This window comes from Coenobita brevimanus, chromosome 71, assembly GCF_032717465.1.
Source record: "Coenobita brevimanus isolate Jiangsu-jjx chromosome 71, ASM3271746v2, whole genome shotgun sequence".
Classification (NCBI taxonomy): Eukaryota; Metazoa; Arthropoda; class Malacostraca; order Decapoda; family Coenobitidae; genus Coenobita; species Coenobita brevimanus.
The window spans coordinates 45,260,138-45,276,549 of NC_137024.1; the positions used below are offsets into that span (position 1 = coordinate 45,260,138).

General features: G+C 42.0%; 1 protein-coding gene across 1 annotated transcript in view; it reads right to left on the reverse strand.

The window, feature by feature from the left end:
- The window catches only part of mmd (disintegrin and metalloproteinase domain-containing protein mind-meld), a 540,350-nt gene extending 527,129 nt beyond the window's left edge, over positions 1–13,221 (reverse strand). The window contains exon 1 of the mRNA XM_080277960.1: positions 13,169–13,221. Coding sequence (XP_080134086.1) covers positions 13,169–13,199 — 31 coding nt within the window. The 5' untranslated portion in view covers positions 13,200–13,221. The remainder of the gene's footprint in view (positions 1–13,168) is intronic.
- Between the last annotated feature and the right edge of the window lie 3,191 nt (positions 13,222–16,412).

The following is a 16,412-nucleotide window of genomic DNA, read 5'->3' on the forward strand; positions in this document are numbered from 1 at the left end:
CCCAATCACTTACTGAAAATAAAAATAATTCTTGTTTTCTTTTTATATTTAACATTAATTCAGAAATCAAATCCATCCTTTTCTTTTTTTGGCGCACCAGCATTTTTCTCGTAACTCATGTATTTCCAGCATTTCCTTCTGGAGCGCTTCTCACGGCCAACGGCGCCACACAAGCTCACGCCAGACTGAGGTTTTTGCCCACAATTCTTCCAAGCGGACGCCCCGGTGAGGATGAGAGAGTTGACGGATGGATGGATGGGAGCAATGACGGACAGACGCGCTGCAACACCTCGGCCGCCTTCCATGCCATTTGAGCTTCACTTCAGCCAACCAAACTTCCCTGAAAGCCCCCCTTTAACTTTTATGACAAATTCAAGCTGTCCTCAAGTTCCAAAATTTCCAGGCGAAACCTCAGTTTTCCCCGCCTGTCTCCCCGATGGCCAATACTCTCTCTCTCTCTCTGTCTCTCTCTCTCTCACACACACACACACACACACACACACACACACACACACACACACACACACACACACACTATTCCAGATTTCCAGAGGAATTTCAGTGTGTTTCGTCTCTGTCTCTAATGACAGTTTCAGAGTTCAGTTTCGTTTCAGCTTTCAGTGACAGGACTTCTCAAACAAACAGTCCCAAACTTCAGGGAAATTTCAGTAAATATTTTTATCTGCCTCTCATGGGTTCCAAGACTTCAATTTCATTTTACTTTCGTTTCTACAGCAGGATTTCTAGCACACTATCCGAGACTCTCCAACAAATTTTAATGTTCTTTCTGCTTTTTTTTTTTTTTATAATAGTTTGAAGATATAATTTTCAGTGTCCATTAATACAAATTTCGCTTATTTCATCTACCCCCTCCTAGTTTAAAGATTTCTGATATAGTTTCAGTTTTCGTGACATCAACTTTTTTCTCGGGTGAACACTTTCATGGTTTTAGTTTCGTTTTACCTTCAGGGTGTTCCTCATTTTTCCCCGGCCTTCACCCATCAACAATAGTTTCACGGTTTCAGTTTCAGTCATTTTTTCACAGGCTTTCTCCCCCCCCCTTTTTTTTTTTTATCATCCCATGCGAGTGTCAAGATTCGAATTTCATTTCGAAACTTTTAGGGTATTTTCTCTCTTTCTTCCCCTGTAAGATTTTCAAGATTCCAGTTTCCTTTCAACTTTCCCTGTAGCTGCCGAACTTTTCTTTGATAAACGTAACTTCATGAAAAGAGGCGTCAAAGCTTTCAAGACAATGTAAACTTTCGCCGTTTTCCTAGAAGTGAGTCGCCAGGGATACGACAATCCTTCAATATATTAATTCTCTCAGGCTCTTATGAATCACTCTCGTCTGAATATAATCGTCTGGCGTTAGTTGTCATGGAAAACTAGAACTGTCCCAACCATGAGAGGGTTAATGGTGGCAGTGTTAAATTTCGCAGGTTCAAACGACTTCCGTTCAGCTGAATAAAATCGTCCGACGTCAGCTGGAATAGAATAATGGAGCTGCTCCGAGCATGAGAGAGTTAAAGGTGGCCTACACAGGACCAGGAAGAAATGGAGTTTGGCCTTTACTTCACTAAAAGGTATTAAAATAAATAAATATATATATATATATATCTCATCTCATCAACTGTTTGAGTGTCGCTGCAGGACCGGCCTATCCCAACCGAAGTGGGGACGATACAGCCAATGTATCTCTACCAAGTGGCTTAGGCTGTCTGGTAGAGATTGTATGTAGGGTGTGAAGTGCTTGTAAGTGTATTGCAGTGTTGGAGTGGCTTTGGATGTGTGTGTAGTCTGTGAACCAAGTGTAATCGGCCCGCGCAAGCCAACTGGGTGCAAGCATACTTTATAGTAAGCGACACTGGTTCAACCACAGCACCCCTGATGTCCGCCATTGCAGTGCGTGGCCAGAAGAACGCTCCCAAAGTTTATTACCCTGGCGGGGCGCGAACCCTCGTTCTTCAGTGTACGAACACGCACACTTTACCGTACCACAGAGGCTCCAAATATATATATATATATATATATATATATATATATATATATATATATACAATAAACCTGCAAATAAATATTTTAATTTATTAAAAAATAAAAGTACATAAATAAGCAAAATAATTGGGCTTTGAGTTCCCCTACTTGTCTATTTCATCTGTATGGGGCATCCAGCAGAAAGTATTCAAATTCCAAATAGTTTTGTGTCTTTTAAGATTTAATGACAGCCTCCAGCTATCTTAAAAGGCCGTGGGAAATCATAACTATATTTTTGCTATCGCCAGAAGCTCATTAAGAAAAAAGTCTAAAGCAAAGATAAATAAATAAAATAAGAAACAACCGCAAACTGAGTGGCTGAATCGGTAGAGAGGAGGCCTGCAGTCCTAACGGACCCAGGATCGAATCCCGGCTGGGACAAGGAACAGTTTAAGGATTTGCATTTCTTAAAAACAGACTTTCCTGATCTACCAGATGACCCGCCGACATGTTAAAATACCCCCGCTAATACCAATACACCAGTCCTGTACGAGGCTGCCCTGGCATGTATTCAATATGGATGGTGGGTGTTAGCGCCGAAGTGGTGACATGTGGAGGTGTAGGAGGACTACTGGGCCTTGGAATAGGTCACTGCCCCCGAGAAAAATGCCCTGAAGCCATTACCTACAGTCGGACACGTAAATGTAAACGAGCTACGTATCCCGTTAATACGTCTAAGCAATCAGCAGCTTCCCTAAGGATGCCTCTGCACACAACGGGCCATTTTTACAGACTTACGATCACTTCCTTACCGCACGATAGCTACTTTATATTCTGCAAGAACAACAGACACGGAATGTTGCTGTAGTCTCGCTTCCTTGTCAATCCAGCGAAAGCAGATCTTGACTATGACATGGAAATAATCCTAAATATGCTTGTGAACCTATCTCCATACTCACAAACAAACTTACGTGCAACTCCCTCCTGTAATTAAAAATGTAGGACAGACAAGGAACGTTTACAGAATCTTGTCACGTCTTTTGTTTATCGTCAGCACTTCAAGTTACGACAGGGTATTTATTTTAAGTTTGCTAATTGGCCGTGAAGAGATATGCTCAATGAAGAAGGCCCACAGCAGTGAATGGATGAACTGTGACCCTCAGGCCCAAACACTTGAGTAGTCTTAGAACTACCAAACCTGAACAACTGAGACTGGCAAATCTGCTCTGAATAAGTGTTACAAAGTCGCCAAGGAAAAAAAAGTCACACGGAAATCAGTAAGATAAAAGTCTGTGAAACGTGACAATGACTAAGGAAAATATATTACTATGTGGAAATAATTATCTCTAAGTCTTACAGCCATTCCGCTAAATGGGAACTCCACTGAAACACGTAGGTCTCATTCTATGATGCCTTTCTGACACTTTTTTCCTTGAAGTCCTGGGTAAATTGAAAGTAAATTGCTTATTTCTAAAATTTCATTCTATCCCATAATTTTTTCCTTAGTTTGCAGCAACGGTGGCAGCTGTCTGTAAAACACTGAGATACCTTACATCTCATCCTGTACTGATAAAAAGGAATGCCTGTATACCCGTTCTTGTTCCCGCCACGCTCCCGTACCTGAGGAATTCCGGGAAGCGAATCACCCTGCTCCTAACTTCAACGAGCAATCACCGCAACCAAACTGGCGTATGGGGGTGCGGAGGGGATGGTGGACAAACAGTGAGAGAGAGAGAGGTGGATATAGGAGTTAGGGAAAGGGAAAACTCCACCAAAAAATTATACATGTGAAAAATCATGACGGTGTAATAATACACAAAGTACGTGACTGCAGAAGGAAGAGACTGTGTAAAATCCCTCTAAGAGCCCCCCCCTTCCCCCCCCAAAAAAAAAAAAAAAAAAAAAAGATGTCCTAGTAAGAGCAACATCCTTAGAATGGTGGTAGGTTGAAGATGATAGAGAATAAGGGCTGGGGAAAACAACGTCATAAGAGCACCAATTCTTGACTATGGCCAATTTGCTTTTATCTCACGGAATTGGACAACTCCAGCAACTTGCGTATTATGTCGTGGTTGCATGAAAATTTCCATCTTACTTATGAGGTAGGAATTAATCTCCTTGGTCATTAGTCAAAGTCACCCTCCAATCTCGGAACTACACATATCCACAACAGAGAGAAAAGTGGTTAGGGATAATTGCTAGGTAGCTAAGATGTAACCGAACGCGACATAGTAACATAAGTGAATGGGCGTATGACTGTCCTAAAAAAATAAATACATAAATAACAAACACGAGGAATGTCGAAGTATAATAAGCAAAATATGTATCACTAAGTAAGAGAGAGACGTCACAAAATCTCTCTACAAGCCAGCGTGAGTCCGGGCCTGGGAGAGGGGCATCGGGAGAGCAGGAGCAGCGGTGGTACTGATAAGAGTGTATGAGTGTGTGAGATGGTGGCCGGATAAAAGCATGTTACGAGGCGCCTCCGTGTTATTAGCAGTAAAGCACTAGGCGGACCAAACCTACGATATTAGTTGCCGTATCTCTCAACTCCTGGTACTTTGGCCATGGTACAAAAAATCAGGGAAAAGAAAAACAGTAGCAGGAGGAGGTACTGCGAAGAATGTACAATTGCGGCCGGAGTATATCTAGAATTGGCATTTAAGGTCAGAAGAAAAGAGAAAACAAAGTATTATAAAGTACGAGTATACGAAGAAATTTTTACACAACCTCGAAAGAATCTACCAAGGGAGAAGATCATCATCAATACAACCTTTCGAGGGCAAAGTCCGTAAAACAGCTGTACGGCACTTGGGGGAGGGGGAGAAAAATGTAAATGATGCTTAAATATGTTTCCTCTTAATGAACTGAATCACAAGTCAGGGCAGAAAAAACATACGAGACCGCACTATGCCTACATAATAAGAATCTCGAGTTTCATTTACAAAGATTTCTGTCAACAGGAATAAAACATGTATCTGTTTGAGCATACCCTTCCATTACGCGCGCGCGCGCACACACACACACACACACACACACACACACACACACACACACACACACACACACACACACACACACACACACACAAGTACTGTAGTCGTATTCTGCAATTACTACGTATAAAAGCTGCTGCGACAGACATTGATTTCTAATTTCCCGACAGCAATCATGGGCAATACAGACTGCAAGGATGGAATTATCAGAATAATACAAAGAAAATAATATTAATGACTAACGCGCATTCACTTTATAATTATATATATTCAGAGCAAAGTCATCCAACACACTAAGCATACATTTCCAAAACGCTTTTTTATGTATTTAATACGAAAAAAAAGCATAAACAATACAGGTGGGGTTGAGCATGGGAGATATGGGGAGAGGAAGAATGGGTAAGAGGAGAGAAAGCTAGGAAGATGGGGTAGGGACAAGGAGGTGTGGGGGTGGAGGGGGTCGTGGTGGTGATGGGGAGAGGGGGAGGAGTGGTTTATTATGCATCAGGTGTCTGTGTGGCGTTAAAATTATAGGTGAGCGTTGTGTCACACGTGTAGACAGGTGTACTGAATGAGGGATATGTATCAGATTGTTGATTGTGGGGACTGTGGGTTATATACAAGGAACTAATGTGACTTGATTTTGGTGGTAGTGTGAAATTTGAGACAGGTTTAAAGTGTGTGTGTGTGTGTGTGTGTGTGTGTGTGTGTGTGTGTGTGTGTGTGTGTGTGTGTGTGTGTGTGTGTGTGTGTGTGTGTGTGTGTGTGTGTGTGTGTGTGTGTGTGTGTGTGTGTGTGTGTGTGTGTGTAATGCAGTGCTCTCACGTCCCACGTCACACCCTTCCCCCCTTCGTTCCATTCACCTCGTCACAACAACACACTGACCTGGAATTCTGGCCATACCACTTCACCACCTAAGCCCTCCCTCCCTCTCCCTCTCCCTCTCTTTCCTTCGCCCTCTTTTTCCCTCTGCCTGTCCCTAACTCTCTTTTTTCTCTTAATCCCACTGCTCTCAGCCCCTCGCTTCCTCTTTCCTCTTGTTCCAGTCTCCTCCCTCCCTTGACCTTCCTCTTCTTGTCCTCTTGTCCCTTCCCTTTCCCCTCACATCCCTTCCTCCCCCTCCCACTGTCCTTCTACCTCCCTTTCCCCTTCTCTCTTTATCATACCCTTTTCTGACTTACGCCAACTCTCCCTGTCCCTTCACCTTCATCTCTCACCTCTCCCTGTCTCCACCGTCTGTCACTCCTATTCCTACCGCTAGTGTTTCTTGTTTCTGGCTCTTTTGTTAATTTTTATCATTTATTTCCCATTCTTTCCATTGTCATTTCTTGTTTATTCCTCTTCCCTATTCCTGACCCTCTTTTCCCCATTTTCTACTCGTATGTCTCCGTTTTTATTCCTCTCCGTCCCATTCCTGTCTTTTTTTTTTTTTTGTCCCTCCACTTCCTGTCCTGTACTTGTTTCTTTCTTCCTATCCTTTATTCCCCTGCATATTCTTGTTTCGTGTCATATCCCGTTACTCAGGTTTTCCTTATTCTTGTTCCTATTCTTCAATCCCCTATTCGTCTACTTCACTATTTCTTATTTTCAACCCATTACTGTTCCCATTCACCAAATTCCTATCTTCTGTCTCCATTTGTTAGGATATCCGTCTTCCCATTTATGTCCCTCTGTACTCCCGTCATTCTGTTTCTGTTCCACTTATTCTTATCTCTATTCCTGTCCTCGACGTCTTTTTTGCCCTTTCACTTGTTCCACTTAGCGGCAATGACATTTACTTTCGCGTCGCTAGTTCTTATTTTTGCCCTCTTATTGCTTTTTTCTTATTGTAAACTTAACCTTGTAGTCTTTTACGTCCTTACAGTCCTATCTCCTTTTCTTCTGTAACTTAAGGAACGAGTAGTATCCAGAATGAACCCTAACGAAGCAAGAACGGAGAAGGTATGTCGGTAGTTCCAGTGATGCATGTAAGAGTAGAAATATAAAGACTAAGTTCGCATGTGTCTCTATTCTCCTTTCACCTTATCAGTCTTTATTAATTCCCTCCCCCCTCCCTTTAATCTCTTCTTCCACTCATCCTTATCTTTATTCTCCCCGACTTTGCATTCCCTTATAAACAGACCCTGTAGCTCTGTCTATTTCCACTCTCATATCTTCGATAGCTGGATGTTCTTACCATTACCTTTTTAAGGCATAAGTAAGTTATTTAAAGTTATCATTCTTAAATATAAAACTATGGAAAACTTAAGAGTATTATGCGCAATTTAAAAATACATTGACAATGGGCCAAGGAAATAAATCTGTTCTTATCGAAGACTCTGTAAACGTAGCTTCTGACTGTATTCTGAACGATACAAAGAGAAGAACTGAACAGCTTGAAAAAAAAAAATTATATTAGAGGTTTACAGTTCTTACTCCTTCTTACTTGTATAAATTTTCAGCGTAGGATCATTGTGTAACACAAAGCAAAAGAAATAAACAATGCTCCTGTGTGCAGTGTCGTGCGTCATTTAGAATATATCTTAATGTTTTACCACCTTCAAAATATTTCTTCTGTGCATTATGGAAAAAAAAAAAAAAACTTTTGGTCGTTTCAGAATATAACTCTAGTTATCGCAGCGCAAGTCAGCTTTACCGAATTTTTTAGTTGTATTCTAACATTTCAATAATCTGCTGTACTTTGAGGGTAATTATAGTCAATTTTCGCATTTTACGGAACATTTTAGACAACTATTCCCTTACTGCTATACAGTAGACAACCATTCACTTACTGCTATCACTATTATCCCTCAGCGACACAACAACTAACTCTGTTTATGAATCAAGCAAGAAATCGAGGGAAGCATGGATGGTAATGTGAGACCAGATTAATGGTCATATATTAGAGGTCTGTTAAGTGTCTTTACTAATGAACTTCAAGGCAAATATTCAATGGTTGTGGGCAACAAACCTGCAGGGTGTAATAATACAGCTTCCATCATTCAGAATTTCGGATATTATTAATTGTTTCACCACGATGACGTCAGTTTCTGTATTTTATTATCAGTGTCAGACATTTTATTTTCATTTTTTCACGTTAGGAAGGCCTCTCGTAGTGGTGATAGAGGAACAATCTCCATTAACCCTTTCGTCACCTGGGGCCTCCTCTTAGATTTTTCCGGGTTGTGACTCTACGCAATGTAGAAAATCGTCCGTGTAAGCTGAAAGATAATATAGAGGTCTTGGTCTCCGCCAAAAAATTAATCGTGATAGCCTGAACATTCTTGGTGTCTTAAGTTTCTCTGAGCATGATAAACCGTCTGAAGTTACCTGAAATAAAGTGCAAAGTAGGTAATTCGCTGTTAAAGAGCTACCGCAAGCCGAATAAAACCGTCTGTGGGCAGTACGAACTATATACCAAAGACGTCACCGTACTGAAGGAGTTAATATTGTAAAAGCATAATATTTACAAAGATAGCTGATTGATACTACAGTTGATGATAGTAATGTTATACAACTACGCAGGTAATTTTAAGAACGGTCTTCTCAGGTATCTGTTGACCGTAGTATTTTACAGTTTTAAAGATTCTCGGTTTCCTGTGTATCTGTGCGGTCGTGTGTACCTGCCTGGCTTCCTGTGTACCAATTTGGTTTCGTGTGTGGAAGCCTCGTGACGACGCACTACTATGGTTACGTGATTAGAACTCTCGTTTTGCGATTACAACTTTGGTTTCGCGCTTACGACTCTGGTTTCGTGGATGCAGCTCTGGTTCAGTGATTACAACTCTGGTTTCGCGCATGCAGCTCAACAGAATACCTTAGTGATATTTTTCAGATATGCAAATCGACATATACTGTACATCATCTACACATTACCTACAAATTCTACGCACATACTTGAGGGTCCTTTGTTTATGAACTGTACCCTGTGTCAACTTCCAAAGAACTTTTCGTGAAAGAGTATGCTATATAAATTTGCAATATAAATCGATATCCATAACCATACGAGTCACACTATACAATGCAAAGTCCCTTAATTACGAGGTGTTACCTGAACCTACTCATACAAATGCCTTAGCGACTGAAAATTTTAGGATATATAAATCGCCATGAGCATCACACACACACAAACCTTTAATTACTACCTGTATATCCCATGACCTCTTACCCGCTCTCTCTATGCCAATCCGATAACGCATTTCTTATCTTAGTCTCACAACTGACAATATTATTTATCTCAGGGGAGACGTCTTATAGCGAAGGGGTTAAAGAGGCTGTACTCGATCTTTACCGTATCCCAAACCTCTCCTAAGTTGAATAAAATCGTCTGGAAGTAGCAGGAATAACCCAATAAAATGCGTCACCGGACTGAAAGGGTTAATATGTCTTGTTATCATGTTTTTGCCACCTCCAAAAGAGCATACTTAGCTTAGGGAAGTCTCCAGCAGTGGGGGGAAAAAGAGGCGCTGAAGATTTTTTTTTTTTTTTTCTAATCACTTTAGTACTGCAGGTCGTTCCTCAGATGAATAAAATCATCAGGTAGTAGCACGAATAAAACTGGTGTTGGAATGGGATGCCTTCCCATGGTGGTACCGATATAAGTGAATGGCTCCGCAGTCTTTATCGCTCAAAAGGAGGACGATGGATTGCAGGAGAAGGGCATCTTCAGCCTGCAGTCCATTGGGTTCACGTCCAGATGAAGCGGGGGGCCACAAAAACCACCACCATAAGAATGTAATTTAACGAAATCGAGAGAAGTAAGTTCACCCACCATTACCATAACGTCTCTCATACTTTACACTTGCTGCTGCCTGGCGATCTTACTCATCTCCGGAAACACCTCACCCATTGAAAGGGTTAATGAAGATTATATCTAATTCCTCCATTTCGAAAAACCTTACCTGAACAAAATCGTCAAAAGATATCACTATTAATATAAAAGAGATGTCCTCGTAGTGAAAGGGTTAATAATCTGACCTGAGTCTACATATTAATATTTTATACCGGTAGTGTTAAATGGAGGGGTGATGGGGTTAAAATGACTGACGTGTTAATATTTGGGGCCTGTAAAAATAATATCTGGCTCTGTCCCACTAATTGAGAGAGAGTTAATTAGCCAGCCAAGATCACATTACACGGGGGAACATGACTGCCGACAGAACGAGAATTACGGCAGTGACCATTATTATTATTATTATTATTATTATTATTATCAGACAGAGCGAATTCTGGGGGATTGAATGATGAGTGAATGGAAGTGTGCCCCTTTGGACTGGACAAGCTTGGGCTGTCAGGAAGTTGCTACTCATCACCCTGCCCTAGGGTGGGAAAGGAAGTCCGGATGATGATGATGATTATCATTATTCTTGGTGTGGGTAAGGTTCGAAGATCAATATCGCGGCAAACAGAAACAAAAAGCATTAACCCATCCACTATCGTCGGCGCAATATGCAAAAATGCTGAAACAAACTCTAAAAGATATATTTAACTTGCGAAATATCCTTGCATTCACAAGTTACAAATACCTCAAGTAACTCCTTCTGTGCTTTTGGTACACACAGGAATATCAATTAGGCTCACCCCATACGATTTAAATCAGTCACCAGATATTTTAGAACTCTGAAGTTTAATTAGCGAGCCATGATTAAACTATAAGGGTGAACACTGCTGCATGGGTGACGAAAGTGGGTATGTTGATGGTGAAGTCTAAAGACCTGCTTAATGGGAAAAAAAACAAAAAAAAAACTAATTCTTACTGTATTATAGTTTTCCGAAATGTAAATCATTCAGAAAAAAGACTGGATATTTGTACTTTAATAAAAGAATTATCATCATCATCATCATCATCGCCAACATCATCATCATCATCATCATGCCCACTATTAGATACTGATTTGGTAACGTCAATCACTAAATAAGAATCGTTTTCAACATCTCTCTACAGTAACTTCTGCAACGAAAGCCTGTAAAAGAAAGTTACCTATAGTATACAAGGATTGGTTAATTATCTATATTTGTGTTTCATAATTCCAATGTTTTACTGCCAGGGTTGTCCTTACATTATACTCTGAACTGTTCACACAATTTTTATTAAATTTTCAGCATTCAGTCCAGCCAGTTTGCTAAACTTCCTGTCTGTTTTCGTAATTCCTACCTGTTCTCCAAAATTCGCCTTTCAACATTTCTCAGTTTTTTTAAATTTAATGTTTTTTATACCATTCGTCATTTTCATAACATAAAATTTCTGGTGAGTGCGAAACAAAAATCATGGCAGTGAAATGAAGCACACACGAGCAGCTGCGTTCACGAGACACTAGGGAGAGGACACAGCCACTAAAGTGGAGGAGGAAGAGAAGGGAGGCGTAAAGAGGGAGGGAAATATAGGGGTAGTGGGGGCGAATACCGTCCTCTGAATACCATTTTTTAAATACCACTAGTACCAGATTCTTATTCTACATTATGCACTACATTCTAAGAGTAATTTTGAGCACTGAGACACATGAAGGCTCCTCAAGGTTTTCTTCACTGGACACGTGTGCAGGGAACAACTATAATGAACTCCAACTGTGCAAAAGACCTCAACTATTTTATACTTTTTAATACAATCCTCACCGCCTTTCATGACCAACTTATCAAAAAACTGCAAAACAATGGACAAAAATTCAAGGGGTCAATTTTCGCCTGTTTGCAGATCTGTACACTGCCTTGAGCAGTTGCAGAAGCAAGATGTCATGCAGCGGCTGAACAAGCTCCTCCGGGGGTCGTATTCTCGTGAGCATACCAGACTTCCTAACACCTCTTGATTATCATCAGTTTACGGTACCACTGAATACGGAATGATGTCAATATTCTCTTGTATGGTATGTACATAGAAAAAATACCACAGATTCTGCTTAAGGTGTAATATGGAATGCAGGTCACTATTTCCTTTCCGATTCATCTGGGAGTATAAGTTATTCGGGTAACACAAAGTCGAATTAAAAAGGTAAACACACAAGAGAATACTACAGTGATATATACAGACTAAACTGGTAAGGATGAGGTGTAAGGGAGTCTCCTAAACCAACGAGAGCGGGGCCGTGAGCAAGGCGTGGTGTCGATGTGACTGGCAGGGTGTGGTTTGGCAGGTAGCAGGGTACTGGGTATATGTATAGCCAAATACTCGTAGGCACTGAAGATTTCCTAAGACCTTTTGCTTAGCGATTTATTTTGTATATTACACCTGAATTTCCTCTTACATGGAATTTCTATCTTATTAAGCGACACAGACGTGGGTATTAGTGTCATGTAAAATAATTCGCTATGGGAGGATGTGCTACGAATTCTTCTCTGCCAACTAGAATATGACCCACATAGTTGACTTTTTACACGTTCTCTTTCTGTCAGTGTATTATACCTGTTTAACTGTGCACGGAAATAACAAACCCATTAACCCCTTCGGCACGACGATACCATTAGTGTTTGTTTGTCACCATCAGACCATTCCCTTCAGTCTAAGGGAGACGTCTTGTCGTGAAGGGGTTAATGAAGGCCATATCTAAGTCTCTCCAAAACAGAATTATAGTCTGGTAGTAGAAAAAAAAATGACGTCCTCGGGCTGAACAGGTAAAAATCTGAAAAAGTATCACACTCTTGTTGTTACTGATAATGTCATAAATAAACAATAAACATGGTGCAGCTACATAATACTGTATCCTGTTGATTGGTTTACACGGATTCCAAAGTAACTGCCTTATATTATATGTGTGTAGTATTGTGCTGATTAGTTAGCAAGTACTTCAACCTTATTGACTCATAAATATGTATTATACTTTTCTGATTAATTAGTATCAAATCAAACCTCATTGCCTTAAATATATGCATTGAATTAGACCCTGGAACATAATGAAAACCGGTTTGTTCCCTGCACATCAGTTCTGGACTAATGAGAGAGCTTGGCATCATGAGTTACCCCCTCAGTCAGAAGATATTATTGATTTTATTCTTACTATCAGACGATTTTATTTGCACTAAGAGAGCTTTCTATTAGCTGAGGGGTTAGTGATGGCGATATCTAACCCCACCAGCTCCAAAAATCTTTCCTCCGCTGAATAAAATCGTCCGGTGATAGCATGAATAAATTAGAAATGTGGCCCTCGCAGTGAAGAGGTTAAGTGTTCAAGGAGCCCCCTGTGTCTCGCGACGTCGAGCTATACACAAGTGAGAACTCGTCCACTTACCATTGAGATAAGCGTTATTGTCATCACTCATGTAATCATCGTAGAAATCAGGAATGTCGTCTGGAAAGAGCGAAGAAGAGGATACGACGTTAGTATGCACGTTGGGGAAGGGGGGAGAGGGGAGAAGGGGGGAGGGTAGGTGGGGGGATGGGAGTGGGGGGCGATCCAGGTGGGTGGGGGAAGGAAAAATATGGGTTCGTGAAAAATTAATATTACAGTTTTAAAAATTGGGGTGACAACCGCCTAAGTATAGGAGTATCATGGGGGAGAAAAACATCAGGTGACTGGGAACTACATGAGTATTGGGAATCAAGGACGAGAAAAAAGGTGAAGTTAGGTACTACATTAAGGTGAACTAGCGAAGAACTACACAAGTGGCAATCGGTGAGGGGATGAGGGGGAAAAAAAGGAGAAGGTGAGGGCTGTTGGGAAGAAGGTTGAGGGGGGAGGCTATCATTCTCGGGAGGTTATGGGTAAAAATGACACAAAATAATAGGGCAGATCCAGAGGGTTCATCGGGGAGGCTGCTGTATCAGTGACGGAGAAGATCAATTGAATGTGCCTCAAGGGAGGGTGTAATGAAGGCGGGCTAGAGGGACAATGGGAGATAATGAACTAAAGATTCCATCGGGGCAACGGGGACATAAAAGGCGAACACGTATTGGCTCTAGTTTCCTCAGAGGCTCAGGGCAAGGCAATTACTCTGTCGAAGGGGGATCAGCCGGAGGGGAGGGGAGAGGAGGAGTGCTACTGGGGGGCTACAGAGGGGGACGTGGGTGGTGCCAGGAGTCCCACAACCCGACTGTCTGGGGGCTCACACATAAAGATCTCAAGTGGACAGAGTCAGGAATTTAAGTGGACTCCTCTGACATCAGCTTCCAAATGGTGGACAGTTTCGGGAATTTAATGGATCCCTTCATAATCAGCTACCAAAATGAGGGGGGGGGGGATTTCAGGAACTTAATGAGTTCCCATACCGTGGAGTTTTAATATCAGGCCATAAAATGCGGACAGTTCCAGGAATTTATTAAACTCCTCAACTATCAGCTCCCGTAATGAAATATGAAACAAGAGAGAACGACAGCTAATGAATTATTCGAAACTAGTCCATGAAACATCTCCAGACTGTGGGAAATGAATTACGAGTTTCTGTTTGCAGAACCTTTAAGAAATCACGTAATATATTGGCTATTTATACATATCATACAACGATACAAGGAATAATCAGCAGACAAATGAAGAAGTTTGTTTATGGGTCTGAGAGGAGAACTGAATAACGCGGTATCTCGAGGAACAACACCTACGTGACGAGACTCTGGAGGGCCAGTCGCGAGGCCAAGATTGGAGGGGGACAGGTGCTGAAAGACAAAAGGCTGAGGTGCTGAGAAGGGTTGTGCTGAGAGGGGCTGGGGATGCTTCTAGTTAGGTGAGAAGTGCTGCGTGGTTTAGAGATGTAGTGTAACGCAAGGCCGGGTATATGAAAAAGGTGATGAGGTGACAGAAATTGTTCCTAGAAAGACGAGGTGATGAGGGGATGAAAAATATTGTGACAGATTCTTTAAGATGGATGAAGTGTTCATGGATGAAAAGTGCTGGCTTGGGGATAATAGGTGGGTGAGAGATACTGAGGGGAATAGGTGATGCAAAGTAAACGTCAGGGTACTGAGTAGATGAGATGATAAAGTGTGTTCATAGAAACAACTTAAGGTGAATAAGTTCAAACTGGATGACAAGTGCCGGTCTGAGTGAATTATAATGCAGAGCAATCTTTAGAGATATGAGGAGATGAGGTAAGAAATGTGTTCGATGATATGATAAGATGAAGCGCTTCGGAGTTGACAAGTGCTGAAGGGGTAGTGGGTGCTACGCGAATGGAAGATGCTGACGTGAAAGTTAGGTAAAAAGAAACTTGGAATGGGTGATTTGTGCACGAAGTCCGTAATGAATGAAAAGTTCTGAGTCAAAAAGGGTGTTGAGTAAACAGAAAGACGCTGAGGTAATGAAAAGATTACGGTGAAAGATTCTTTACGGGGATGTTTGGTGGATGATGTTCTTAAGGGGATGAAAGGTGCTGTTCAGAGGTTCGGCATGAATTAACGCTGCCACATGCCTGAAAGAAGCTGAGAGGATCTGAGACGCGATGCAAATATATGGTAGTGCGTGAATAAGAGATACAATTTATATAAGTGTTGTTATATGGATGATAGGTGCAGAACGTTAGAAAAATGCTAAGTGAGTGAGGTAAGAAAATACAGTAGTTAAGAATGCGTGAAAGGCAATCTGTTGGTAAGAATTTTAAGTGCTTATTGAGCCCAACGATGGATAATTCATGATGTGGAGATTATCAAGGCAGTGGGTGTTAACGTGTAGGTGGAAGTGGGTGCCACGTAGGTGAAAGTGTAGGGGTAGTGGGTGTTTGGTGCGTGTAAGCAAAACTGAAAGTGCAGGGAGAAGAGGGTACTGGGTGGATACTAAGTGCGTGGAAGTGCAGAGTGGGGAGAAAAGGATGGTGAGGTTGATGGAAATGCAAGTGCGAGGAAGCGGAAAAGCAGTGGGTCTTTGACAGGTGAAAGGGTTTAAGTAGTTTATGATCAGTGAGTGGAAGGCGGGTGCGCGTGCGACTGGAGGGTAGTGGGTGCTGGGTGGATGGTACATATGTGGGGGTGTTGGAAAAAAAACAGGTGACAGGTGAGTGAGAATGCAGGAGGATGTGGCTATCAGGCGAGAGGATGCAGAGAGAGATGAGGGGGCAAATGGGTTAGGTGGATGAATGAAAGGGCAGAGACAGGTGGGTACGAGTATCAAGTGGGAGGAGGTACATAGGGAAGAGGAGTTGGGTGGGTTATGAGGGTGGATGAAATGCAGGGAGAGAGGAGTATCAGGTGGATGGGGGTGTTGAGGGAAGAGAAGGCAAGTGGGTGAAGTGGATGGGTGAAAGTGCAGGGGGAGTTGGGGATCAGAGGGACGATGGTGAAGGGAAGTGGAGGTATTTGGGTTATATGAGTGGGTGGAAGTGCAAGTAAAGTTGGAAATCAGGTGAGTGGAGGTTCAAAAGGAAGCGAATGTAGGTGGGTCTAGTAGACGTGCAAGGACAGGAGGGTGTCAGGTGGGCGGTGGTGCAAAGGTTAAGTAGATGTCGATAGGTTAGGTGTGTGAGGAGGTGGGGGAGGAACGGAGGTGGGGGAGTGGGAGAGGAGGGAAGGTGCACTCATGCGTGGAAGGGTGTGAATGACAGGGGTAAGGG